This window comes from Podarcis gaigeae (genome assembly GCF_964106915.1).
Source record: "Podarcis gaigeae genome assembly, chromosome: 1".
NCBI lineage: Eukaryota > Metazoa > Chordata > Lepidosauria > Squamata > Lacertidae > Podarcis > Podarcis gaigeae.
The window spans coordinates 91,553,038-91,579,060 of NC_139678.1; the positions used below are offsets into that span (position 1 = coordinate 91,553,038).

General features: G+C 40.7%; 1 protein-coding gene across 2 annotated transcripts in view; it reads left to right on the forward strand.

Moving 5' to 3' along the window:
- SLC49A4 (solute carrier family 49 member 4) overlaps window positions 1-26,023 on the forward strand; it is a 74,093-nt gene that overhangs the window by 28,471 nt on the left and 19,599 nt on the right. For both annotated transcript variants that reach the window (XM_083745244.1, XM_083745245.1), the window contains exons 4-7: window positions 1,521-1,650; window positions 8,708-8,816; window positions 9,385-9,452; window positions 15,527-15,654. In XM_083745244.1, the coding sequence (XP_083601370.1) occupies window positions 1,521-1,650; window positions 8,708-8,816; window positions 9,385-9,452; window positions 15,527-15,654 (435 nt within the window). The remainder of the gene's footprint in view (window positions 1-1,520; window positions 1,651-8,707; window positions 8,817-9,384; window positions 9,453-15,526; window positions 15,655-26,023) is intronic.

A 26,023-nucleotide genomic window follows, 5' to 3' on the forward strand; every position in this document is an offset into this window, starting at 1 on the left:
TACTGAAAACATTTGAGTTGAATCATTGTTTCTTCATTGATGTGACTTTGTATAAAACTCTGCGTTGGAAAAGCTATGTGATTTGTACCATAGTTCTCTTGATCAGGTTGCTCCTACATCTTTGAACATGGGATGCTAAAAGTGAACACCAGGAACTGGGAGGTGCTTCTGTGGTTTTCTGTTGCACATGCTTCCTTTTGAAGCATCAAGGACTTTTAATTTGTCAGATACAGGATATCGACTAGGTGCCACTTCTGTCTGGTCTTCTGTTTGGATTCAACTTTAGTGAATAATGCCATGACTATTGCCTTCGTTTTTCATATGTTCTGATCTCCTCTGCTTCATCCCTACATGGTTTGTCCCTTCTGCTGACACATGCTTTCAGACTCTATTCTTAGATTTAATTACTTCTGTGCTAGTATTGGAACCCTATTTGAAGCTTAAATTTAAGCCATGGATGGACTCCAAATGGCATATTAGGCTGCTATGAACCCCATACTCTTGTTGTTCCTTCAGATGCTCACATAGTATTTTGGACAGGATGCTTACTTCCTGTTGCGCTTTTCACCTGAAATGGTTTTCCTGCACTTTCCATTTCAGTCACTTCCCCTGCCCCTTGTTGCTTTCTAGTACTACACAGTGCTTTTGCAATTAATCTTCTACTCCTAAAATTCTACTGAGAATTTATGTAGGAGTTTAGATTGCTAAAAGCTCTTCCCCTACATTGTCCCAGTAAAGCTGCAGTTTATATATTTAACTCGGAGATTGCAATTTGCCACTTGTCTACATGGCCTGGGGTGAAATAGCAATTACTCAGTGAAGGAATAACATTAGGTGGTGGTGGTGGGGTTGATGGTGTCCTAGTTGCCTGTCCTTTAAACTTGAGGCATTCTACATCTCTTAGCCAAGGGAAAGATCAAAACTTTGCAGTGGCGGTTGTCCTTTAAAACCTGTCTCAGGTGCCTGGCCGGAACAACAGAGAGAGTGGACCCTGTGAGCAAAGAGTACTGTATGTGTTTGTTCATTCCTTTTATTTAGTTAGATATTCAGATGTATGTATGTATGTGTATATGTGTGTGTGTGTGTGTGTGTATGTATATGTAGGTATGTATGTAGGTATGTATATGTACACATATGTCATATTCTCTGCTGTTTCTGTGCACCAAGGTTCACTTTTTAATCAATGTGTGGATCAAATCGTATATTCTGTGAATATTCATATTCCATTCCTGTTGCACATCAGTAAGGTGGATTCCCTATTGCCTCTTTTTGTTTGTTTTTTTGCACCTGTGGATAAAGATTTTCCAGAATCAATTTGAGCTGAGATCTGTTATTCCAGTGTATTTGAACCAAAATTGAATTGCTTTGGTTTTGCACATGTATTTGCATTGCTGATATTGTTGAGTGCTTTGAGGTGTTTCATATGAAATGATAATAGGATAATAATAGGATGATGATGATGATGATAGCAGCAGCAGCATCTACCATAATGGTTTGTTTTTCCCTTTGTATTCCCTTAGAATTTGGCTTTGTGGCCTTGATATTCTCTGCAGCCCTAGCCTACTTCCCATCACGTCCTCCATTTCCACCCAGTGTAGCTGCAGCTAGCCAGAGGCTCAGCTACAGAAGAAGTTTTTGTAGGCTATTAAGGTATGTATACTTTGGTCAGCTTGGTACAGGAGGTCATGGCACTCCTGCCCTTTTTATAATGTTTGTGGGTTTTAAAATAATATTGTAAGCTATAATATTAAGCTACAGTATGTATTGTAGTGTGTTGTATTCTAAGCTACAATACATACTGCTTTTCCAGGGTGCAGTCTTCCACAATTTTGAAATTACGTAGTCTCAACAATTACTATGGTACAACAAAATGGCATTATAACAGAAAGGCATTTTAAAAGCCAGTGAAACAGATTAGAGTGGTGCCCCGCAAGACGAACGCCTCGTAAGACGAAAAACCCGCTAGACGAAAGGGTTTTCCGTTTTGGAGGCGCTTCGCAAAACGAATTCCCCTATGGGGTTGCTTCGCAAGACGAAAAAAATCTTGCATCCCCCCCGCGGGGTTTTTTCCGCTTTTTCCGCCCTTTTCTTAAGCTGATAAGCCGCTTATCAGCTGTTCCGCTGATAAGCCGCTTAACAGCTGATCGCTGGAAGCCGCTTGACAGCTGTAGCGCTAATCCGCTAAGCCGTCAATGGGCTTGCTTCGCAAGACGAAAAAACCGCTATACGAAGAGCCTCACGGAACGGATTAATTTCGTCTTGCGAGGCACCACTGTAGTTTGTTCATGTTGACTAAGAAGCTGAATCAGTTCTCTATTTTTAGTGAGGATTTTGTGTATCTTCATCGAAGCAAAATGAAGTCTCCTTACTAGCGTTGGACTTGCACCTTACCAGTCAAGCCTAAATTGTACAAGGAAAATGAACTATGCAGCATTTGTTGTTTTAAAAAGTTTTTCTAAAACTGTAGGGAAATACATTCAGGGATCATTTCTATAGTTCTTTACTTCTAGAGAAGTTAACTTGAAGGTGGTCTGCTGAGCAAACCATGAGGAGTCAAGTGTTATTTTCTGCGTGTGAACTGAGTGGGTAGCAAAATGTATCTGTTACTTAGCATTGATGACTGTTCTGCCCTCCTTATATAAGCAGATTGACAAGAGGAAACAGAGACTGAGTAGAGAGATAAAAACATGGGGGGTGATCCTTTCTACTTTGGGTGGCGCACCAATGAACAGAGTGATTCCCCCATAAGACTTGATAATTCCTGTTTATTCTCTGCTTAACCTAAACTTTCAAATATACCTTTGGAAATAATCTCTACAAGCTTACTCTTTCTTAAGGCAAAAACAGAGCTTCTCAGGGAACCTTCTTTTGCAGACAAACCTGTGTTCTATGCTTTTTCTACATGCTCACAAAATTATGCCAAACGCCCTTGCTATACACTAATACATGATTCCTCATTTATATTCTCATCGTTCCCTGACACGCCTTGGAAACTCAAGAGAAGATAATCTCTCAAATGATTTATTCTTCTTCCTAGAGAACTTGAGTACTGCAAGGACAGAGAAGAAGAGACCCTAATTCCTCTGTTAATTGTGGCTTATATTTTTTGGGTCCCAAAATGGAATTAGCCAGTCAGTAGAAACTGAGCAGTATGCAAGATACTGTTTTATATATATAAAGTATCAATTTCCATTTAGGACACTTGGCACCATTTTTGCTGCTGTCACCTGAGAGCCAGCCTCCTTGTCTGCCTGCGGGCTGTGTTGTAAAAATGTTACTGTCAAATAAAAACCTGAATAACAGCTGGATCTGCAGGTGGAATATAAAATGCCTATTGACAGGGCTCCATCTGGGAGCTATGTTAATAAAATGGATGCTTGTTCATAATATTCTAAATGCTGAATCTGAGATCCCTGTAAAGTTGAATGGAGAACTACAAAAGTTCAATTTTACCAGCTTTTTAAAGATAAAAGAAAAAAGAATACACTCCTATACTTACATACTGAATATATTTCTGTCTATGAGGCTGTAATTTGAAATGCTGGTCACGATTAATAATGTAAGAGCAGACTAATTCTTTGTTGGCTATTTCCCTTTTAAGAAACCCTTGGAACTTACTCTTTCATTTACCTTGTACACTATATTTTCCTGACCTTCCAAATGCTTCTTCTTAATATTTTGTCTCTTGAGTAGATGTGTCTGTGTGTAACTAACCTGTCACTGGACGGATGTTTTAAATGGTTTTGGGAGAATTGTGAGGGTAAAATGGGGAGGAGAAGCATCTACACCACCTTGAGCTCCATATATAAATGAAATAAATAAATAAATACAGATAGTATGCAAATTGTGTATGCTGTGCAAATGTAATAATCTCGAAAGCTGTTGGCTTCAGAATTCTTCATGTGCTATCAGAGCGTATACTGGTCAGGTTTAATCACGGCATTGTTATTTAGAATGTAGACAATGAATGAATAGTGCAGAAGTTTTTCTCTTGAACTATTGTAGTTACTGGCCAGTAAGTGATTCGCATTGAGCTGCGTGTTGTGTTGTGTAAGCTCGTTTAGGAAGATGCAGTGTTGTTGTTTTTTTGGATATCAGCAATACGCTGCTGCTGTTCCATCCTTGCTTCAGTGCAAACTGGGGTGTTGGCGATTCGTCCTCTGTGCATCCTATTCAGTGTCCTTTCTTTTCTATTTGTAATATTTGTGCTGAAGTGTGCATCAACATTGATGTCCGTGTTGTGAGATTAGTGTACAATTTCATTAGCTGTGTCAGCTCATGCTTGTTTGCCTACCGTATTTATCTGCCACTTTTCAGATAAATGTCACAGAGTAGTTTACATCAAGGCTGGGGAACCTGAAGGCCCACCAGATGTTCTGGGGCTAGCTACCATCATCTCTGGTTATTGACAGTCCTGGTTGGTCAATCATATCTGGTATATGGTTCCCTAGCCCTAACTTACATAAAATATTAATTCAGTAAGTACTACTAAAACTATGTAATAAAACAATAAAGACAAGCAGCAGAAGGAGAAACCCTATAGAGAGTCAAATTTCCTCCCAGAGAAGGATATTAAATAAATGGTATGTGTTTTGGTTTCCTTGTTTTCTGAGTGGAGTCTTGCGTTCACAATAACTGGTTCAAGGATCGTATTGGGTTCTTGTTATGTACCGTAGGTAGTCCCCACTCCATTGTGTCCCCCCCACCACTAGCATTGCCTCTGATTCTTCTGCTGTGTTTGCATTGGCCCACCATTGTAGTGTCTTCAAACACTTTGCTGAAGCATGACTTGTGATGCTGCACAGGTGGAGCTGCAGGCATTGCACTTGGTGCTGTTCACCCAGAATGGATGAGGCTGTTTATCATAGCTATTAATGGAAGGTGTTTAATCATTTTTGTCTAGAGTAAGTAGCTTATTTTATAATCGGTTGTAGCAGAGTGAATTATTTCTTGCTTAAGACGCAGGAAGCTAGAAGTATATGACTACTAAGCCTTAGTATTTATTTCTTTGTGCAGGATTGCATCCAGCTAAGTAACTGTGGACATGGAATGGTTCTGTGAGCATTCCATGAGTGAAACTTTCCCTCCCTCTGCTCCCCTTGCATATACTCCAGATCTGCTCTGGGGATTCTTCCAACCCTTTGGGGCAGATTAGTGGCTATGGGGAGAAGAGGGAGTTAGTTGTTAAATTTCTTCAAATATTACTTCTAAATATTACTTTTATTTTAATCACTTGAGAGAAAGATGACTGGCTGTAGCTTTCAGTAGGTTGGTACCATGTGTTTATGTTTGTGTGCATTTTAAACAAATAGATTATAAATTATATTCTAAAGCTTTACATTGGAGAAGATTCAATTTGGTAATTTTTTTCCTTATTTAATTGTTATATCATGTGGCATCTCAATTCAGTCTTGGTATATAGCTACTACTAAATAGTGGCAGGATCATTGCCAACATCATTTACTGGTTATACAAATGACCAATTTTCCCCCAGCTCTGTGAACCATTTCTCCTATGCCTAGAATGGATCTTCTACCTTTTCTGTACCTAAAATAGTTTTAAACCTAACTAAATGCAGCAGAGATCGATTGCACTGCAAAATACTGATGCTATAAATTACAGCAGGTGCGGTTTAGTATATGAGGTGTGGGAAGAAAGAAGGAATCCTAATAGTTTAAATAATTCTGCCATCTCAACGGACATGTTAGTAATTTTGAAAAGGTTAAGCAGAGAATGGAAAGGCATGAGAACACGATAAGTCTTCCATTCCCTTATTAATAAGAAAACCAACATGAGCATTTGGTGAAGACTATATTTATAATGCCTTTTATGTCAGAATAAATGGCTTGGCGCATGGTGCAGAATCAAAAGGTGTTTCCATCTCATTGCTACATGTGAGAAGAAATTTGAAAGCAGGGCTGTAAAGAGAATGCCATAGCTGCATGATGTGTAAATTGCATTGAAACAGTTCTTTAGAAGGAAATTAGCATATAGGTGGTGATGTTGATGATAAAATCTGGGGTTTGCAACAGCTGATCATGTCATTTCTGTGAAATTTTGCTTGGGTAGTTACTTTTGTTTAAGGATTTTTGAAAAATTAACTGTTGCTCTTGCAGTAGGGCTCTGTTTTGTGGAAGCTGACTTGTTGGTATGGGAAGCAGTTCTGTTCTGCTCAAATAAAGCACGTGTACAAAACGACGCTTCCCATACCAGCAAGTCACCTTCCACAAAACAGAGCCCTACTGCAAGAGCAACAGTCCCCATCTGACCTGCTGACCCATGCTACTGCACTTAACAGGGAAAAGACAAATTCTTAATACAGAACATAATACTGATTTACTGGCCATGCCTTTAGTAAATCATGGACAGTAAAGCTGTATGATCCCTGCAGTTCTCAAATGGAAACAGTTGAGAAGCATATACTTCTTTCTAAACAGATAACAGCTTGTTGTTTCCTTCATTTACAGTAAAGTTGTTTCTTTGGGGCTTTTCTGTCAGCTCTTGCTTACTTGACAAGGTGATGATGATACAGCTTTCACAGCTTCACCTTTAGTGTGCAGTGAAGGTGAATTGTTTTTAAGAGGGGGAAAACGCTGAATCCCTTAGCACAGCTTCAAGACAGTTGTCTCTGTCTTAATGGAGATGGTAGTCACTATTTCCAAATTCCTTTCTTCTTCCCTTCCCCCTTCCAAAGGCTTTCAAGTGAATAATTTCTATAGATTTATTTGAATACTTCCATTTTTTTGAGATTTTTCTCCTTGTGCCGTGGACCATGTGTAAATCACTATGTTGCTAGGCAAAAATAGAGATTCGGAGAGGCACATTTGTACAGGATATTGTTTGCCATTTCAGCATATCACATTAGTTATCGTCTGATGTAAGTGAAGCTGGGCTTCTTTCTTCCTCTCATGGTTTCAGTAGGTTGAAGAGTTTTCTGTATAGTGCACTCTACCGGGTAGTTGGCTGTTCAGCCAGGTACCCAACTCAACAACTGTGTATCTTCGAGCCAAGTTTGTTACATGTGTAGTAAACACACAGATGTTATTCTTTGATGGATGAATGGAGTGTACTTGGCAAAAAAAATCACTTCCTCTGTTTACTATTTGGTAAACAAATAGCTAAAGAAAAAGAGAAGAGTGCAATTAAGCAGATGTTTCAAGTGCTTACGTGTATATTACATTTTATCTCATTGGCTGTTTTTAAGAATAGCACTTCATCTCTTACCATTCCACCCAAGTTGGAGCTAATTCTGTAGAATTAAGCAGCAATCGAAGCAGTGAGGGGAGAAAATGTAACTGCAGACAACCTTCAGCATGATTTAGGATTGGTCCTCAGTTATATTTTGATTTTAAGCTGGATATCCCGTAGCTCATGCTGCAAAAATAATATCCATAATTTAGGGCTCCATGTTGCTATGGATCAGGGATCGCTCCCAACACCACAATCTACCAGCTCTATAGCCATGTTCCCTGCTATTGATAGGAGTCTAATAGGGTGGAAATGCAAATGGAGCTGCAGGCAGAAGCCACTTTCTGAGTTTCTGTCTGTTTTTCATGCTGGTGTGTAATCAAGGAACTGAGGTGTGTCTGAATAGTAAAAGCAACAAATAAAGTTGAAAAATATTATTTGTTACTAAAATATTTTGCTTTCGGCACTTAATGAACTGATTCTTGTTGTCTAACAAACGTTAGCACTCAAGGCAGTTTAATAAAAATAATAACAATGTTGAAGGCAAGGAAAGTCTGAAGCAGAAGCATGTCCTACAGATCACGCTGGAACATAATTAATGCTTTTAAAATGTGGTGCCAGAAAGAAGAGCTTAGCAACAGCAGTGTGAAGTACAGTAGGAAAACACCTTATTAGCAGCTGCTTCTTTGATTGTTCAGTCATATACTTGGAGGAGACTAAAAAGAGATCTTGCCTAAATTCCTGCCACAACATTGTGCTATCTACTTGCTTAGCCTCCTGGCAAATCAGCTTAACACAATTCATATATTAGTGCTCTACAAAGTGAAAACACATTAAAGTAAATGCAGGGCCCCAGTAACACTGGATGAATAAAAAAAACCCAACCTATACACTTTGCCCTGCCTCATACATTCAGATGGGGGCACTACTGAGCAAGTGACTGTAAGAATATTCTTTCCCTCATCCTAATAAGCACATCTGTGAATGGTCCAATCACACAGAGTTCCTTCCCCCCTTTTTTTTTTAGGGAGAGAAGCCAAACAAACTCTGTCTCCATGAGACACTGAAGTGGAATACATGGGTTACATTGAAGATTATTTTGTGGGGATGAGGTGCCCTTGTAGTTTTTCCACCATACTGTTTCAGCTTGTCCATCCCCCCCCCCCCAATGAATCAGGCTTATAAGACAAAAGCATTTCCTTTCAACTCTTTAGGGTCCTTCAATATTTGTCCTGCCACAAATTTTCCTCTAAAATATGTAGTACCAACATCTGAACATGAGAGAACTCCATCCACAAGCTGTGACTTCTTGCAATAGTTATGTGATTGCAGAGGTACTTAACCTTTGATAAGCCTTCAGCATTTATATATGGTGCTATTTAGATTTGGTTATTGATTTAATTCCATTTCTGAGTTTCCTAATAAAAGTTTTCTCTAAGTGAAGTCGACAAAGTTAAAACAGAACAACTTGATAATCTTACACTGGCAAAACTGTTCCTAATTATTATTTTCCTTTCAGCAACCCACGGTTTCTGATGATTGCTCTAGCCTATGCTATACCATTGGGTGTTTTCTCGGGATGGTCTGGTGTTCTAGACTTGATATTAACCCCAAAGGACATAAGCCAAGTATGTATATGTGTATATTGTTTAGCTTCGCTTATGCATCATAGGCAAAATACTGGTTTTGCTACTGGTAACTGAACCAAACCAAGCAGGATGCACTGGAGACTATGTCCTGCTTTTGTAGTAAAAGTGTCAACGGGTTGGAGTTGAAATAGATGCTGAAAACATTTGCAGATAACAGAGGCTAAGGAAAAAGGATAACACTGGTGTCTCTTGAAATGTGTGTATTGACATTTTTTTTTAACTAAATCCTGTAGAAATCTAGGAGGGAAATGTTATCAAGTGAAACTGATTGGCAATAGATTTGAGTTGGACAAAAGGAGATATTTAATCAAACATCACAAAATTCACTTATACTATTTGCTGCCACAAGAAATGGTGACTGTCATTGTCTTAGATGACTTTGAAAAGGAGATTAGACAAATTAATGGAGAATAGGTCTATCAAAGGTGAAATAGAACTACAGAGTGCTGTACCTCTGAATTCTAGTGGGTATTTGCTTATAGTAAATACTATCATGGTTACTGTGCTTGAAATAACACAGTGTTGTTCACTCTTAAATCTTTTCTAGGTGGATGCAGGTTGGATTGGATTTTGGTCTATTGTAGGAGGTTGTATTGTTGGCATAGCACTGGCAAGGTAAGTATCACAGTCATACGTCATTTTATTTTTCTTCATTGCAATTGTCTTTTAGTTATACTGAAACAATACCCCTCAGGATCATTTCCTGTCATCTATGACAATTGTAAAAGAAGAAATGCTTTTCTGTGGGGGGGGAATAGGTTCATCTTCTAGCATAGCAATTTGTGTGTTTCATGATCTTTTTAGGCAGTGACTGCTGAAAATTCCATTTGCTCAGTCATCAAACTGAGCAGTTCATATTATTGTGTTTGACAAGTGCTCCCTATCCACTCCATCCAAAGGTGGAAAGAACCACTTAGGTAAAATAATCAAGGAACCATCAGTGGGGTTTTCCTACCTGTTTGCTTTCAGCTCCTCCATTACAGATGTGATGGACTCCTCAACAGAATAGTTAGAGAGATTTGATAGCTCTGATGTCATGTTGAGGTTTTTTGTTTTAGAGAAGAAAAGTCGGGCTTACGAGGTGCAGTTAATTTACAAGTTCTCTGATTTATTAACTGCTCAGAGATAACAAACCCAAATATTACACTGTGGTTTGGTATCATATTTTGTTATCCTTACTATGGGGGAAAAATTGGTAGAGCATCTAGCTCAGTTGGTAGAGACTCTTAATCTCAGGGTCACGGTTTTGAGCCCTACACTGTGCAAAAGATTCTTGCATTGCTGGGGGTGGACTAGTTGACCCTTGTGGTCCGTTCCAGGTCTACAATCCTCGGATTCTATTATCCCCTTGCCTATAGAGTCTTCTTATAAGGGTTAAGAATTGAGTCTCTTGATGCCACTGGTGCTTCAAATCCACAAGTTCTTTTGAGATGGGGCTCCCCCATATTATCAGGTCCTACATCCTGTATAAGGCTTTGTCCTCCCAGCCCTTGTGGAATTGGGCTCCACAAAAATTCTTCTATTGCTGTGGAGTTTGAAAATGATTTCGTAGCAGTTACAAAAGACATTAAAAGAATATTCTGAGACTGAAAGCAAGTTTTATGTTTTAAAAATTAATCTACTACAAAAGGTCAAGATTTTACATAATAGGTCTGAGTCAGCAGATATGCACTAGCATCATCTTATGACTAGAAGAGGATGGCCTTCCAAGCTCAGTTTAAGAGCACAATATAATTTATGAGCAGAAGAAGGAGCTTCCCAGAATTTAAAAGCGTCTATAGAAGCTTGAAAATAGTTTTTAACATGATATAGGAGATTACTGTTATTGAATGGATGTTGGCACATTTTGGGTTGCTGTTCTGTGTCTTAAATCCCATGGCTGTCACGAGTTCTGCTCTCTCACCTCTGGAATCTCTTTTAGTATCTCCTCCTATTCAACAGCCATTGCTTATTTTTACATGTTTCTGGAAACTTAATTTAGAAATGAAGTTGAACAGATTTAATTAGAGAATGAAATCTGTTGCCAAGATTAGATTGGCCATATTTGAACATTAGAAAAATCCTTGGGGGTTTGTGACCAGACTGTATTGTCGTGAGTCTTAGGTTCTTGTATCTCCCTCCTTCACTCAAAACAGATTTGAAGCTTCCCATACTGGTTTGTAACTGTCCTGCCTCAACAGGTGTGGACTGTGGGTGGGCCCAACCCCAGAATCCAAGGAGGCCAAGGCTTCAAACACGAGATTGCCAAAGAAGACATACAGAGACAACCAGGGTGATTCACAAGTATTTAGCCTAATTTGAAAACTTAATCCAGTGTCAGGAACAGAGGAAATCTAGTCTAGGCAAAAGAAGTCAAGGAGTCTGGTGTTTGGGAGCTTGAAGAGCTGTGTTTTTCTTCAGCAACTGTGAAGCTCAAGGAAGGGGCTGATAAAGGCTGGCCTACCAGGCTGAGCCTAATCCCAGGCTGGTGTTTGAGGGCATTCTAAGAGCCCTTTATTTCAAGGAATACCTTTACCCCTAAAAGGGGGTTTACTCTTGAGTTGTTCTGTGACTGTGGGCTTTCGGGCACCTACTTAGTTATGCACCTGTTGCCTGGACTTGAATATCTAGACACCTGTACTCAAGGTGAGGAGGGATATCTCAGCCTCTCCCTCAGACTCTACTGGGGGCTTATGGCACTCTGACCCTAAGGGCCCCTCAACAGGATTCTGTAGAGGCTCCCTTTCAATTCTAAGGATCTTCAGTACTAACAGAAGGAAATCTCATCTGCTTCTCCCAGTCTTCAGACAGCTGGAGGTCCAGTTTGTCCCCTGTGGATTCTGTTTTCTGGACTGGGGTTGGGCATAGCAATAACAAACTTCAGTTTCTTGCTTCATCTGAGCTATTTATTTATTTATTGGATTTATATACCGCCTGTCATCAAAGGATCTCAGGGGGGTTCACAACATAAAAATGCAGCATAAAAACACAAATAAGTAGCTTAAAGGCTGTGAAGTATTAATCAGCCAAAAGCCTGGTTGAAGAGGAACGTTTTCACCTGGCTCCTAAAGATGAAGGTGCTCTTAAATTGGCAAACCATTTTCTAGTCTTAAGATGACTTGTGCAGATATGCTGACTTCACGTACCGTATTTTTCGCCCTATAGGACACACTTTTCCCCCTCCAAAAATGAAGGGGAAATGTGTGTGCATCCTATGAGGCGAATGCAGGCTTTCGCTGAAGCCTGGAGAGCGAGAGGGGTCAGTTCGCACCGACCCCTCTCGCTCTCCAGGCTTCAGGAGAGCCGCAGCACCAGCCCCACAAGTTCGGGGGACAGTGGGGAGGCGGAACGCTGCCATCCCGCTGTCTCCCGATGTGGATTGGAGGCTGACGGCGGGGAGACGCGTGCTTCTCCCTACCGCCAGCCCCGCAAGCTCCGGGGACAGCTGGGAGGCGCAGCGCGTCTTCCCGCTGTCCCCGGACCTGGTCTGCAGGAGGGCAGTGGGGAGAAGAGCGCTTCTCCCCGCTGCCTGCCCCGCAAGCTCCGGGGACAGCTGGGAGGCGCAGCGTGTCTTCCCGCTGTCCCCGGACCTGGTCTGCAGGCGGGCGGCGGGGAGAAGAGCGCTTCTCCCCCCTGCCGGCCCCACAAGTGCCTGGGGAGGGGGAAATAAATTTTTTTTTCTTTATTTCCCCCCCAAAAAACTTGGTACGTCCTATGGGCCAGTGCGTCCTATGGGGCGAAAAATATGGTAAATCCTGACCTTTTGTGATAGATTGATTTGTTAAATATGTAGCCTGGTTTCAGCCTCATAATATCCTTTTAATGTCTTCTGTAGCTGCTACGAAATTGGTTGCAAATTCCATAGCAATGTAGATATTCTGTGGACCCCAGTGCTGCCTCCTTCATCCTAATCATTTCTACTTTTTCAGAAAAAGCTAACTGACTGTTGCCAGATATCTCTTTCTGATTAAGTAGCTTTATAGTTTCAAACATAGGGTTTTGGGCACACAAGGAGCGGTGGTTTGCCACTTTTGATGGATGACTGCCCCCTTTTAGGCCTACTCAGCAGTTATCTATATACAGTTGAATCAATGTCTGTGCTGACTATAATTTGCTGAAAGTTGTAATTAGGAAAATTAGCTAATGATTCTTGTCAAGTGTGACAGGCTCATGTATTTCAAAGTCAGTCCTGTGACTTACCAGGCAGACAGCCTGGTACCTATTGTAATAGCTCAGTGTGGGGGTGCTTTGTGTTCTACCAGCTGCTAATTTTCTTACATCAAGCGTTTCCTTTTAGGAACTATAGTGTAGCTTTGCTTCCTCCTAGTCTCTCAGTTCCTCCTTTCATCACACTTAAATCTCAATATAATTTCACTCTGCTTATGAACATTATTTACCTGCTATCTGAAATATGTAAAAGAAACTATATTCAAGTGTCCCTCCCATTTTCAATGATGCACAAGCTGTCATTTGGATGCCAAACTCTCTCTGCATGCTGTAGAAATGTTTTTGCGGGTGTTAACAGAATCATGCCTGCCAAAGGAAGGCACAGTTGGAAAATAAGTTCTCAAATTTCATTATTTTGTTACCCGTAGTGTACCGTGTCTTCCTTCACATGAGATTTATGCCCTTGATCTTGCCACTCCAAGCCCCAGACCAGGAGCATTGAGATAATTTATATGGCATGTTTATGATTGAAGAGCCTTCAATCTTTTAGGCAGCTGGCGGATATTGCACCCTTTCCTTCGCAGTGATAGACTAGACTGGTGGTGGGGAGGGGAGAAAAATCAACTTCAAAGAGTGACAATCTCATGTTTTTGTTTTTTTTTTAAATCTGCAGAGCAACACAAATCAACCTCTTCCCCCCCCCCCAACATTTTTCTTGTTGCATTCACTAATGATAAGAGATATTTTTCAGATTTTGTCCTTCACAGCTCAGAATTTCCTTCGTCTTTTAAACAGCAGCAAAGTCAAAATGCAGCAACTTTGTAGCATGGTGTAATTTCAGTAGCAATGAGCAGCAGAGTTGACAGCAGCAAATTATTACTCGTAACTATAGGAGGCACATAATGCGAATTTTTTGGATAATAAAATCTGGGCCAAGCAGATGTGGGGAGCAGTAGACTTTTTGGTGGGAGGGGACATGTATTTGTGGCAGGAAGCATTTGTCTCCTGCTTTTCTATCTTTATCGCTCCTCTGTATTTAACATGGAACTAGGTGCTTTGTCACAATTATACCAACAAAACAATGGAGAGGGATGGGAGAATGAGCAGCAGCAATGGGAAGCACATTGTCGGTGGAGACTGGACTAGGAGTTGGCAGCAGTAGCTGTTAACAAGAACATCTGTATAGGCACTATATCGCTGAGTTCTATGTGCAGAGGAGAAAAATATTGGAATTATTTTTCCTTAATGTCTGATTTATAAGCTTCCCAAAGGTGTGACTGGCCACTGTTAACAACAGGATAGGGGATTGGTTTGACCAGCAAAGTAGTCCCTAGTGCCAATCTAGGCCTGTGTGAAAATATTAATAAGTAGAGTGGAAAGTATTTTGACACACAGGAATGGGAAGATTCTTCTCAGTATATGAATGATCCTTTGGTTCATGGAAGCCCTTTGGATCCAACCCACTGTTTTTTTTAGTGATAATATGTGGAAAATAGTAAGTTTCAAATCAGAGGAAAACTTACATGTATTGGTTTCCGATATTAAAAGAGCATAAAGTTGAGACAGGTTTGTGATAATGTTTTGTCTTCAGTTTCATAATGTAGCTGTCTGTTATGATCCAATGTGTTTCAGATTGTAAAACTCTTCTTTTAGGGGCAAGTATAAAGACAAAACCTCTTTTACAGATCAATTTTGAACAAGGTACTTATCTTAGAAACATACTATTGCCACTTATTCATAAGAAGTATTTGCTTCTTTTGGTGTTTTACCTTCCTTAAACTTCAATATATCATATTAGAAATCACTATAGAGTGGTACCTTGGGTTACATACGCTTCAAGTTACATACGCTTCAGGTTACACACTCCACTAAGCCAGAAATAGTGCTTCAGGTTAAGAACTTTGCTTCAGGATAAGAACAGAAATCGGGCTCCGGACAGTTTCAGGTTAAGTACGGACCTCTGGAACGAATTAAGTACCGTATTTTTCGCCCTATAGGACGCACTTTTTCCCCTCCAAAAATGAAGGGGAAATCTGTGTGCGTCCTATGGGATGAATACAGGCTTTCGCTGAAGCTTGGAGAGTGAGAGGGGTCGGTGCACACTGACCCCTCTCGCTCTCCAGGCTTCTGGAAGCTATCAGCAAGCCTGGGGAGCCCGTGGGAGTTCCTGCAGGGCTCCCCACACTGCGGATAGCAGCCTGCCGCCCGGCGCAAAATTCGCCCTTAAGCAGAGCGCCCCTCGCGCCGGGCAGACATCCCCACACTGCAGATAGCAGCCTGCTGCGCGCCGGGCAAACATCGGCCAGCCCCACAAGCTTGGGGGACAGCGGGGAGGCGCAGCGCCGCCATACCGCTGTTCCCCGACCTGGTTTTTTGGGGGGAAATAAAGGAATTTCCCCCCCCCTTTATTTTCCCCCCAAAAAACTAGGTGCATCCTATGGGGCAGAGCGTCCTATGGGACGAAAAATACGGTACTTAACAATTTGGCTAAAGTTTACAGAATTTGTGAAGGGTTTGTTAATTGTGATTTGTGTTCCTTTCAGGTTTGCCGATTTTATCCGGGGAATGCTGAAACTTATACTGCTTCTGCTATTGTCAGGAGCAACTTTGTCATCCATCTGGTTCACTTTGACGTGTTTAACAACTGTCAGTCATCTTCCTTTAACTACAGGTATGCTAATGCCCAGCCTTTGTCAAATAAATGGTTTTGGTAGCGGTTCTTAGATATGTGAGATGTTGGAAAAATAGGTTATCTTGCAGATTAATTCTCAATAAACTGTTTTAATTCTGTGGTGCTGCTGGGCAGGGGAGATTAGCATACATTGTGGGATTTTTATTTTATTTTTTGCGGTCACTTCTGAACCCCCAGTGCTACAATGTAACTCGAGCCACTTTGTAATGTATAATGAAGCAGAGGAGACAGCTGTCAGAATTGACAGTGTAAGACCAATTCACATATGCAAGACTGGACTCTTGAAATCTTCACGTCCATTGACTGAAGTCATTATGTCCATTGATTTCAGTGAGTCTACTATGAGTATGACTTATTCAGATACAACCCATACATTAAGCTGGAAGAACTCCTTGTGTCACCATAAACAAGTTAAAAGAAAAGAAAGGGCAATAAGAAACTGTAATTTTATTTAGTGATATAAAGCCAACAAGGGGAATTTTGAAGTTCATTAAACTGACGTGTCTTTGACAAGGTTTTCAAGACTCCTGTTAGCTGGCTATAAACATTGGTTAAAACAAGTGATTAATTCTAACCCTTTAGCCCGACCTGCTTGGAATTCCAGTGGATAATAGTGTGTTTTGTGGTTACTTATCTGGGAACACAAGTATGTAGGGAAATAATAAGCTTGTAATACGTCCAACTAATTAACTTGCCATTTCCCCTTTACTTGTTTTGTTACACCTCCTTTGTATATTACAATAGGTATTATGTATGAAGTACAGGTTGTCCATAGTAATTTTAAGTCAGACAAAAAGTATATGTGTTATTTAGTTTTGAACTAGACTGGGCGAGCATTTCTGAAATTTCTTTGTTTTGATATCATAGACTTCCCCTACCCTACCCTACCCATCTCTTCATCCCACTTTTTTTTGCAGGGTTTGGGTGGGTTCTCATACCTTCTTGTATCTATATCTTGGGGAGATGCTTGAACTGAAATCCCGGATAGAAATTCAGTATATCTGTATAGTAACTAAACTTCACACCACATATATATATATCGTCTAATGATATTAGACAAATTCTTGGAGTATAAGGCTGTCAGTGGCTACTAACTGTGATGGCTGTATACTACATGCAAGATCAGAGATGGCATGCTTCTGAATATCATTTGTTGCGGAATAGCAGCAGGAGAGTGCTCCCAGGCTCAGGACTTCCTTGTGGGTTTCCTAAAGACACCTGATTGATCAGGTGGGAAAACAGGATACTGAACTGGGAATTCCTTTAATCTGATCCAGTCAGGCTCTCCTTTTGTTCATATTCGTACACTTGGTAAGGTTGTTGTACTTGGGGAGGAGGTGTTAGTGAAAGAAGCTGTGCCATGTTGTATTGCTGCATTTTCTGTTGTGCTCTCTTTTTCTTCCTCATCATTGTTTTTAACTAGTCTTCCGCTTTTGTGGCTTAGTCGCTGCTCATTTCTGTTTGCTTGTTTTCCTTCACTGATTCTCAGTCCCTATCCCACTGGAGCTCAAATTTGTTCCCATTCAATTTACTGAAACATGAAGTCGCTTTATTGGACTTAAGAGCTGATAATCCTTAAGATGGGTAGCCAGGAGTTTATGACTTGGTAGCCTCTGCCTGAAGCTTTGTGCAAATCCATTCATCCATTTAAAACATCAGCTTCTTTTCTCCTGTTTGGAAGCTTTTTCTTCTAAAAGAGAAGGCTTAGAAGATTTTAATTTAAACTGAGAGGTGCCACTACCTGAATGTGTTTTAGAAGTTACACATATGCTTAAATCAGATCTGAGTGGATTGGAGAGGCTTGAAACTATCTTAATAAACCTTGGAAGACAAGTCTTTGGTTTGATGCTGTACTCTCTGTTCTGGAGAGGAGCACTGTTTTTTTGAAGCTGATGTGCTACACCTGCTGTACACCTGCCTCCCCCCCCCCAGCTCTGCCATTGAACTTAAATTAATGAGCGGAGCTTTCATAGAGTACCCTCTCTATATAAATATAACTCTGTCTTATTCAAATTAACTTTGAGACTCCCAAATTGTCCTTGGTGCATAGCTATAAACCAGAAATGAGTACAGCATATTGAAATAGATGTCTGGTTGAGAGGAAATACCACCAGAATTACCGAAACTATAAATTCCATTTGGTGTATCCTTTGATCGGTGTTTCATATTCTAAAATAATCAGCTCTGAAATAGTTTTTTAATAAGGCAAGAAAAGTATTTTTAATCGCTGAACAAATCACACGTTGCAGAAGCTGCTGTCTTTGAGATGGCAAATCCTTGCACCATTCTTCCCGATCAGGAGTGAAGAGATACATTGAGAGTTTTCCCCTTTGTGCTTGTCTGCACTGTCATCAAATGCAGGTAGTAAAATAAATTGTAATGAAAAGTGAAACTGTCTGAATTGATGCAGCAGAAGCAAACTTATACATTCACTTCAGTTCTTATTTATTGAGATAAAAGTGGACGGGCTTCAGCAGGTGAAAATCACCTCCGTCTCCCTCAGTCTCTGTTTCATGCAAAACCCACTGATCCAAAACAGAGCTGGTAGATCGAGTTTATATTTTGCCAGTCTCAAATCGCTGTTTTCAGAGATTTCAGCACACGCAAAACATGATTGCCTGAGAATAACAACAACCTCTATATTTTTTTCTTGGTTCTTGTAGCATTAAGTTGCATTGCTTTTTTCCTAGAAGACTGCTGTGACTGTAGAGATGACAGATAATCTCTCAAATGGATTTGATAGCTATTCATTATTAAAAGCTTTTTTGGCACCCTCCTTCAAGACTGAAGGGAGTTGGTGTCTTGGAAAAGAGAATATTGGACTGTGTTTTAGTAAACCAGGTCAGTGGCTTACTTGGTCAATTCCATTGTCTATGTAACTTGCTTAGTGATTTCTGGTCTAATAGGGATGAGCTTGGTTTCTGGAAGGTTTGTTCCTTCTGTTTGCATGATAGTGTCCATGTCCCCAGTTTATTGTCACATCTTAACCAATTTGACATGCATGCTACCATGAATGTATACACATGTAAAATGGCAGGGGGTTTGAGATACAGGGAAATTTGTGGAGTTGAAAGATAATTTTTATACGTTTTGTGAGGATATTTCTGTCAATTGGATTAATGAAATAAATGAATTTGGCTTGCTTCCTTTGCCTCAGCTGCAGGGTGTCTTTCCTGCAATCCAACAGCATTACTTAGTGATTCTTTTGGATGTAATGTCTATACAAGTGTGGGATAGCTCAGTCAGTAGAGCTTGAAACTCTTAATCTCAGGGCTGTGGGTTCAAGCCCCACGTTGGGTGGAAGATTCCTGCATTGCAGGGGGTTAGACTAGATGACCCACGTGGTCCTTTCCAACTCTACAGTTCTTTGATTCTATGAAAATGGACAGTAGACTGGATGTACTTAGGTCAAGGCCATATTTTAGGGAGTAGAGGATCTTAGAAACCTTCTCACAAAGTAAATTTAATTGCAGACCAAATCAGGTTGATGTGCGTGTCATTAAGTGTGCACAACCATAGGCACAACACAGTTTCCAAGATTCTTGCCTTGCAGTGTTTCTTTATTATGCTAGGAGCCACCAGTGCAGTGCAGATACTGTAAACTGCAACGCCCATCATATCTTACCATTGACCATGGTGGCTGGAGCTGATGGGAGATGTAGTTCAAAACACTTAGAGGGCAACATGTTTGCTTACATCCCATGCAAATTATCTAATGCTTTGTGAGAATGATCCTATGCCCATGTAGTTGAACAGATCCTGCCCCCACTCTCAGTTGCATATTTCTTTTTCATAGGGAACATATTGACTACCATTCTTTCCAGTCTTACGGAACTAAGGATGGAATTTGGTGTTACACTATTAGAAATCAGCTTGCCAGATGAAACAATCCCCCCTTCCCTGTGGACTGTTCTGGGGGTTCTTGTGACCCCCGGAGCCAATTTCCAGGGGGCAGGGGGGAATTCCCATTGCACAAGCAGAAGCCCTTCCCCGGGGCTTCTGCTGATGGGGTTCATTAGGTGAATTCTGCCAATGATCTTCCTTATTTTTTCATACTAGTTGGGGTATTTTATATTTGTGACCAAAAACTTGAGATCATATGCTAGAATGAAAGATTAACATTTGGTATAACAAGTAATTTTATCCCCATAGGCAAAAAAGTGTCTCATATCTGTGACTGACACAAGTTTGTTGGCCTGTCAGTTACAAGTTGATCCCATCCAAATTCAAGTTCTGTCACATTCAAGTTAATTGTAAGATTAATCTTTTCAGGCTAGGTATCAGTATGCATAATAAGTTGTCTTCACATAGAGCTGTGGGGAATGAAAACTAGAGAACCTTTCACAACAAGAAGGTGATCTCTTCCTTTGACATAGCAAGCAGCCTTTGTTTCTCTGTCATTTTTCAGGATCCATGTCTAGAGATTATTGCTAATATCAATATAGTATGCCAACACAATAAATCTTCAGGTTCTAAAAGCCTCTTCTTATCTCATTCTTGTACGCCAGTACATGTTTTAGCACTTGGCATGATGTTTTCTAAAGCAGAATCCATTAGTTAGAGGTCAGATTCTTATTTTTAGGTTCAGGAAGGGACCCCCAGAGTCATCTAGTCCAACCCCTGCAATGCAGGAATCTCAGCTAAAGCATTCCTGACAGGTGGCCATTTTACCTGTGCTAAAAAACCTCCAAGGAAGGAGACTCCACCACCTCTCGTGGGAATCTGTTTCACTGCTGAACAGCTCTTAGTGTCAGAAACTTTTTCCAAATGTTTAGTTGGAATCTCCTTTCTTGCAACTTGAAGCCATTGCAACATTGAAATGGAAACACCCAGCCTTTTCTTGCTGCATTTGCTAGAGACAAAGTTTGCCTATTTCAAACTTAACCACATAGCATTTTAAATACACAAACATAACTTTTTATGTACATTGAACTAATATCCTTAAGATGAACCTCATGATTTTTAGACTTTTTTTATTGTGCAACTGAATATTGTATGGATGCAATGCATTCTCTTGATTTATATATTTGTATAGTTTAGTTCTGAAGCTCCTGTCTCACATCCACACTAAGTGATATAAGGATGAAAGCAAACCAGCTATTTAAGTGCTAATTTATAGGGCTTTGTGTGGTCTCTTTATTCCTGACCATAACTATGCAATATAATGGCGACCTTTGTGCTCTGGAGTAATTGAGGGAAATGGCACGATTTAATTGATTTGGTTGAACTTACTCTTTTTTCTGTTAATTAAAAGTTCCAGGGTGTGTAGCGTGTAGCTCAGATAAAGTATGGGAGTTCAAATGCAGGGCAGTGCTTGGTGACACTCAGGCTTTGGGGAAGGAATGTGAGATGGCTGGTTAAGAAGTCAGAGCTGGTTCAGCATTAATGCCAGAGCAGCTTTGCATTGACATTGGAGGTTGCACAGGGCACTGGCAATCTTTTTTAAACGATGAAGAGGGAATACACTGTGTATAACGAAAGCAGATTATCCATGTGTCCAAGTATCTAATTTAGCATTCTCAGTAATACATCGTATTTTCAGGACAATTGTATGTACTCCAATAATTTGATAATGGTAGTTGCTGTATGGAGAGAAAGCAAAGTCAGAAGCAGTCAGATCCAAATTAGTTTCTAGGTTACACTTCCGAAGGGCTGCCTATCCATCAGGTTTAGGTAAACGAGAACTTCCAATGGTAAGGCTTGTAAGTCACCGCAAACCTGCAGCATGGGACTTTTTGTCCCTTTCCTGTATCTCTGAGAAATTCCTTATTGTTCTTATAGTACATCCATCACTCTCACTGCTCAGAATATGCAAATGTTTGCATGAATATTTCAGCAATGAAACTGCAGCTAGAAGTACTATTCTGCCAGTTCTACATGTTTTAGAAAGATATAACATCAAACTAAATCTCTCCCATTATCAGGCTGGTTTCATAAGCTTTTGATTGGAACCACCTGGAGGAGCCTTCTAGTAGAAAAGGTGAGTGGCTTGGAAAGTTCTTGTGATGAGACCTTGAGTTATACTCCTAGTCAAGCATACTAGTTAACCAAATAGATCAACATAAGCATTATTTGTAGGATTATGCTGAATTCTCTCATTTCAGTTTTGAAGTAAAGCAATGCTTTCATGATGGGCAAAATATACCTGCCCAGAGAAAAACAACCTTATGTATGTTCACATTATTTTGAACCTCTTAGCAGGAAATGGGAAGAAACAAATGGCAGCAGTTTGTGCCTTTTTTCCTTTTGTAGAGGGATTTATTTAGGTCTTCTTTTTCCTTAATAGAGCCATTCATATAATGAATGGATGACAATGCTATGTAAGCAATGTGTTTTGCTATGTAGCTAATGTGTTACTATTTCTGATAATCCCAAATAGCTAATATTACTAAGCAAAAGCAAATCAAAGTCAATTCATAGTGCTGCTTCTTTGATTACTCAAATGGTGATTTTAGCTGAGGGATCACATCCTACAGAACAGAACTGCATCATAGTGCTGAGTTGAATCCAGTCATACCCAGCTACATATTGATGTCTGTGAGGGAACACAAATCTCATCCAGAGTGAGAGGGTAGCAGTTCCTGAATAGCTGAGGAATTTGGTCCACTTTTGAAGCAACCACTGAAACATTGCCTAATGCATGGAGAAAGCTTTTAATACTGGCAAAAATGTTTAACAAAAAGTATCCTTACTTAGTGCATAAAGGGGGATTAGATGAGAGAGAGAGAGAGAGAGAGAGAGAGAGAGAGAGAGAGAGAGGCGCTAAAAGCAACACTACTGAATGAAGGCTAATATGGGTACAATCCAACCCAAGTTAAGTCTGTTTATGTCTAATTGATTTTAATGAGGCAGAAGTCTTTGATTACTTCTGTTGAAATAAATTAGACTTAGAATTTGTCATATTTGTGCTTTTATTTGTGGCCTTGCAATGTAGTTTGCATTAGCTAGAGTCATCCTCTTAGTTTTTTCAGTGGTTTGGAATTCTAAAGGACATTCCATTGTCCTTGATCTGCTACTGTTAAGCTCATTGGCTCAGCTGTGATAGAGACAGATCTCCTCCTTCAGTTCTGCCATATTCTTCCTTCCCTTCATCTATGGGAGAAACAGTAACAAACTCTGCACCCCAAGGCAGCTTTAGTCAGCTAGCCATTGGCAGAGAGCTGACAGGCCCTGCAATTTCCAGCAGTAGCTGTGCCACCAGAGGCCATGTGAAGTGGCTCATAGTCATGAATCATCCCTTCCCTACAGCAGTAACATCGAAGCTGAAACTGTGCTGAATTCTACAGGTGAACTCTTTGGCTTAACTGCTGCCATTCTCTGCTGGACTGCTTGCCTCAGAAGGTCTGCTTCTCCTTTCAAACTCGTTAAGAGTTAGATCATGCACAGAGAACCCTTATAATCCACTGTCACTTTTAAACTGTCCAAGTAAAGTACACTAGTAAGACATGTGGCGGGAGACAGTGTGTCTCTGAATAGCAGGGATTTGAAGCCACAGGAGAGGAGAGTGCTCTTGTAGCTCTTGGAAACCAGTGGTTTTCAAGCAGTGTGCTGTGGCATCCTGGGGTACCTTGAATGATGGTCAGGGGTGTCGCAGGCAACACTGGCCTCTGTCCCTCTTTCCTTCCCTTCCTCTTCTGATGCCCTCTTGCGTCTCTGCCTCCCAAAGGCTTGCACAGCTGTTTATTGCAGCAGCCCTGGCTATAAACTCCAGAAATAAATGGTGCCTTTCTTTGGGATGGGGGGCAGCTCAGAGACCTGGAGCGGCAGCAGCAACAGCTGCCCAGAGGACTCCCAAGGAAAGAGGAGAGGAGGCTGAGAGAAGACTCCACAAGAGAGGGTGTTCGAAAAAGAGTGAGAGAGGCTGCCAGCTCTGCAGGCAAAGGGTGACCCGTAACTGGGCTCCTGAGCCCCACAGGAGTGCCGCAAAAAGAATGCAGCTGGTCAAGGGAGCTGTGGACTCGACTATATGGGACTGGCAGAAATGACCGACAGAATCCGAGACCAGGGAAGAGAGACGGCGAAAGAAGATTGGAAGAAATTCAAAGACTATCTTAAAAAATACTGTAAAATTAATGAATGTTGAAACGATGTTGGTTTAGAAATTATGTGGTTACTAGCTGTAATGGGTATGAAAAAGAAAAGTAAAGTAAAGACCTAAACAGGATTGAAGGAAAGGATTTGCTGAACATTGATTAGAAATTGGAATACAGAAAGGGAAGGTGTGAGGAAGTCGGGGAAGTAAGGTTTTTGAAAATAAGGGTATGAAACTATACTTGTTTTTGTTTGTTTTGTTTGATTTGCATTTGTTTGTATGGTTGTTTTGTTTTGTCTTTATATAATCTGTGAAAACTCAATAAATATTTATTAAAAAAAAGGAGCTGTGGACTCAAGAAGGTTGAAAACCTCTGTCTCAGTCAGTTGAACCTCTTAAGTAAATACCATCAAACCCACAACGAGAATATGACCACACTGGCAGAGCCCTCACTTTATTTCTTTTCAGGGAACATATGGCGATATTAACACACGTTCCATTTTTAAGTTGCATATATGTTCATACATGTCAGTAGATTCTCTTTAGCTCTGAGAAAGCCTTGCCTGGTTGTTGAATCATTTTCTAACATGCAGACTTAGGCACCTGCATACATTAAAAGCTATACAGTGGTACCTCAGGTTAAGTACTTGATTCGTTCCGGAGGTCCGTACTTAACCTGAAACTGTTCTTAACCTGAAGCACCACTTTAGCTAATGGGGCCTCCTGCTGCTGCCGCGCCGCCGAAGCCCGATTTCTGTTCTCATCCTGAAGCAAAGTTCTTAGCCTGAAGCACTATTTCTGGGTTAGCGGAGTCTGTAACCTGAAGCGTATGTAACCTGAGGTACCACTGTATTCTTCTGTTAAGTTTGCTACCCAAATTTTACAGCTGCATGTTCACCTGCAATCTGTGCCCTTGTAACTAGGAAAAAAACCATATGTGAGCTTGTGAGCTACTTTTCCATATGAAGAAGTAGCACCTTGTGGTATTTCTCTTGCTTAGGAAAAGCATTATTTAACAATGCCTTCAATGTAGCTTGAAGCCCAGAATAACGATAGCCCATGCTTTGATCCCTCTTGCCTGTAGGCACTTTAAGATTGGAGAGTCTTGGGTATTTCTTCCTGGGGAAGTTGGAAGGAAAATTCCACAATATATGTCTAAACCAGCTTTGTTTCCTTTATTGCCTATACCAAAGTGAGCAAGAGAGGTTTTGTGTTTGTATCTTGGTTATAGTTTATTACAACCAAGCTAATTTATCATTTCTATTCTACATTTCAGTTTAATAATAATTGATAATAGTAAATCAAAGCAGCTTGTTGTTGTTGTTGTTTAGTCGTTTAGTCGTGTCCGACTCTTCGTGACCCCATGGACCAGAGAACGCCAGGCACCTCTGTCCTCCACTGCCTCCTGCAGTTTGCTCAAACTCATGCTGGTAACCTCGAAAACACTATCCAACCATCTCGTCCTCTGCCGTCCCCTTCTCCTTGTGCCCTCCATCTTTCCCAACATCAGGGTCTTCTCCAGGGAGTCTTCTCATGAGGTGGCCAAAGTACTGGAGCCTCAGCTTCACAATCTGTCCTTCCAGTGAGCACTCAGGGTTGATTTCCTTCAGTATGGAGAGGTTTGATCTTCTTGCAGTCCATGGGACTCTCAAGAGTCTCCTCCAGCACCATAATTCAAAAGCATCAATTCTTCGGCGATCAGCCTTCTTTATGGTCCAGCTCTCACTTCCATACATCACTACTGGGAAAACCATAGCTTTAACTATACGAACCTTTGTTGGCAAGGTGATGTCTCTACTTCTCAAGATGCTGTCTAGGCCTGTCATTGCCCTTCTCCCAAGAAGCAGGCGTCTTTTAATTTCGTGGCTGCTGTCACCATCTGCAGTGATCATTGAGCCCAAGAAAGTAAAATCTCTCACTACCTCCATTTCTTCCCCTTCTATTTGCCAGGAGGTGATGGGACCAGTGGCCATGATCTTAGTTTTTTTGATGTTGAGCTTCAGACCATATTTTGCGCTCTCCTCTTTCACCCTCATTAAAAGGTTCTTTAATTCCTCCTCACTTTCTGCCATCAAGGTTGTGTCATCTGCATATCTGAGGTTGTTGATATTTCTTCCGGCAATCTTAATTCCGGCTAGGGATTCATCCAGCCCAGCCTTTCGCATGATGAATTCTGCATATAAGTTAAATAAGCAGGGAGACAAAATACAGCCTTGTCGTACTCCTTTCCCAATTTTGAACCAATCAGTTGTTCCATATCCAGTTCTAACTGTAGCTTCTTGTCCCACATAGAGATTTCTCAGGAGACAGATGAGG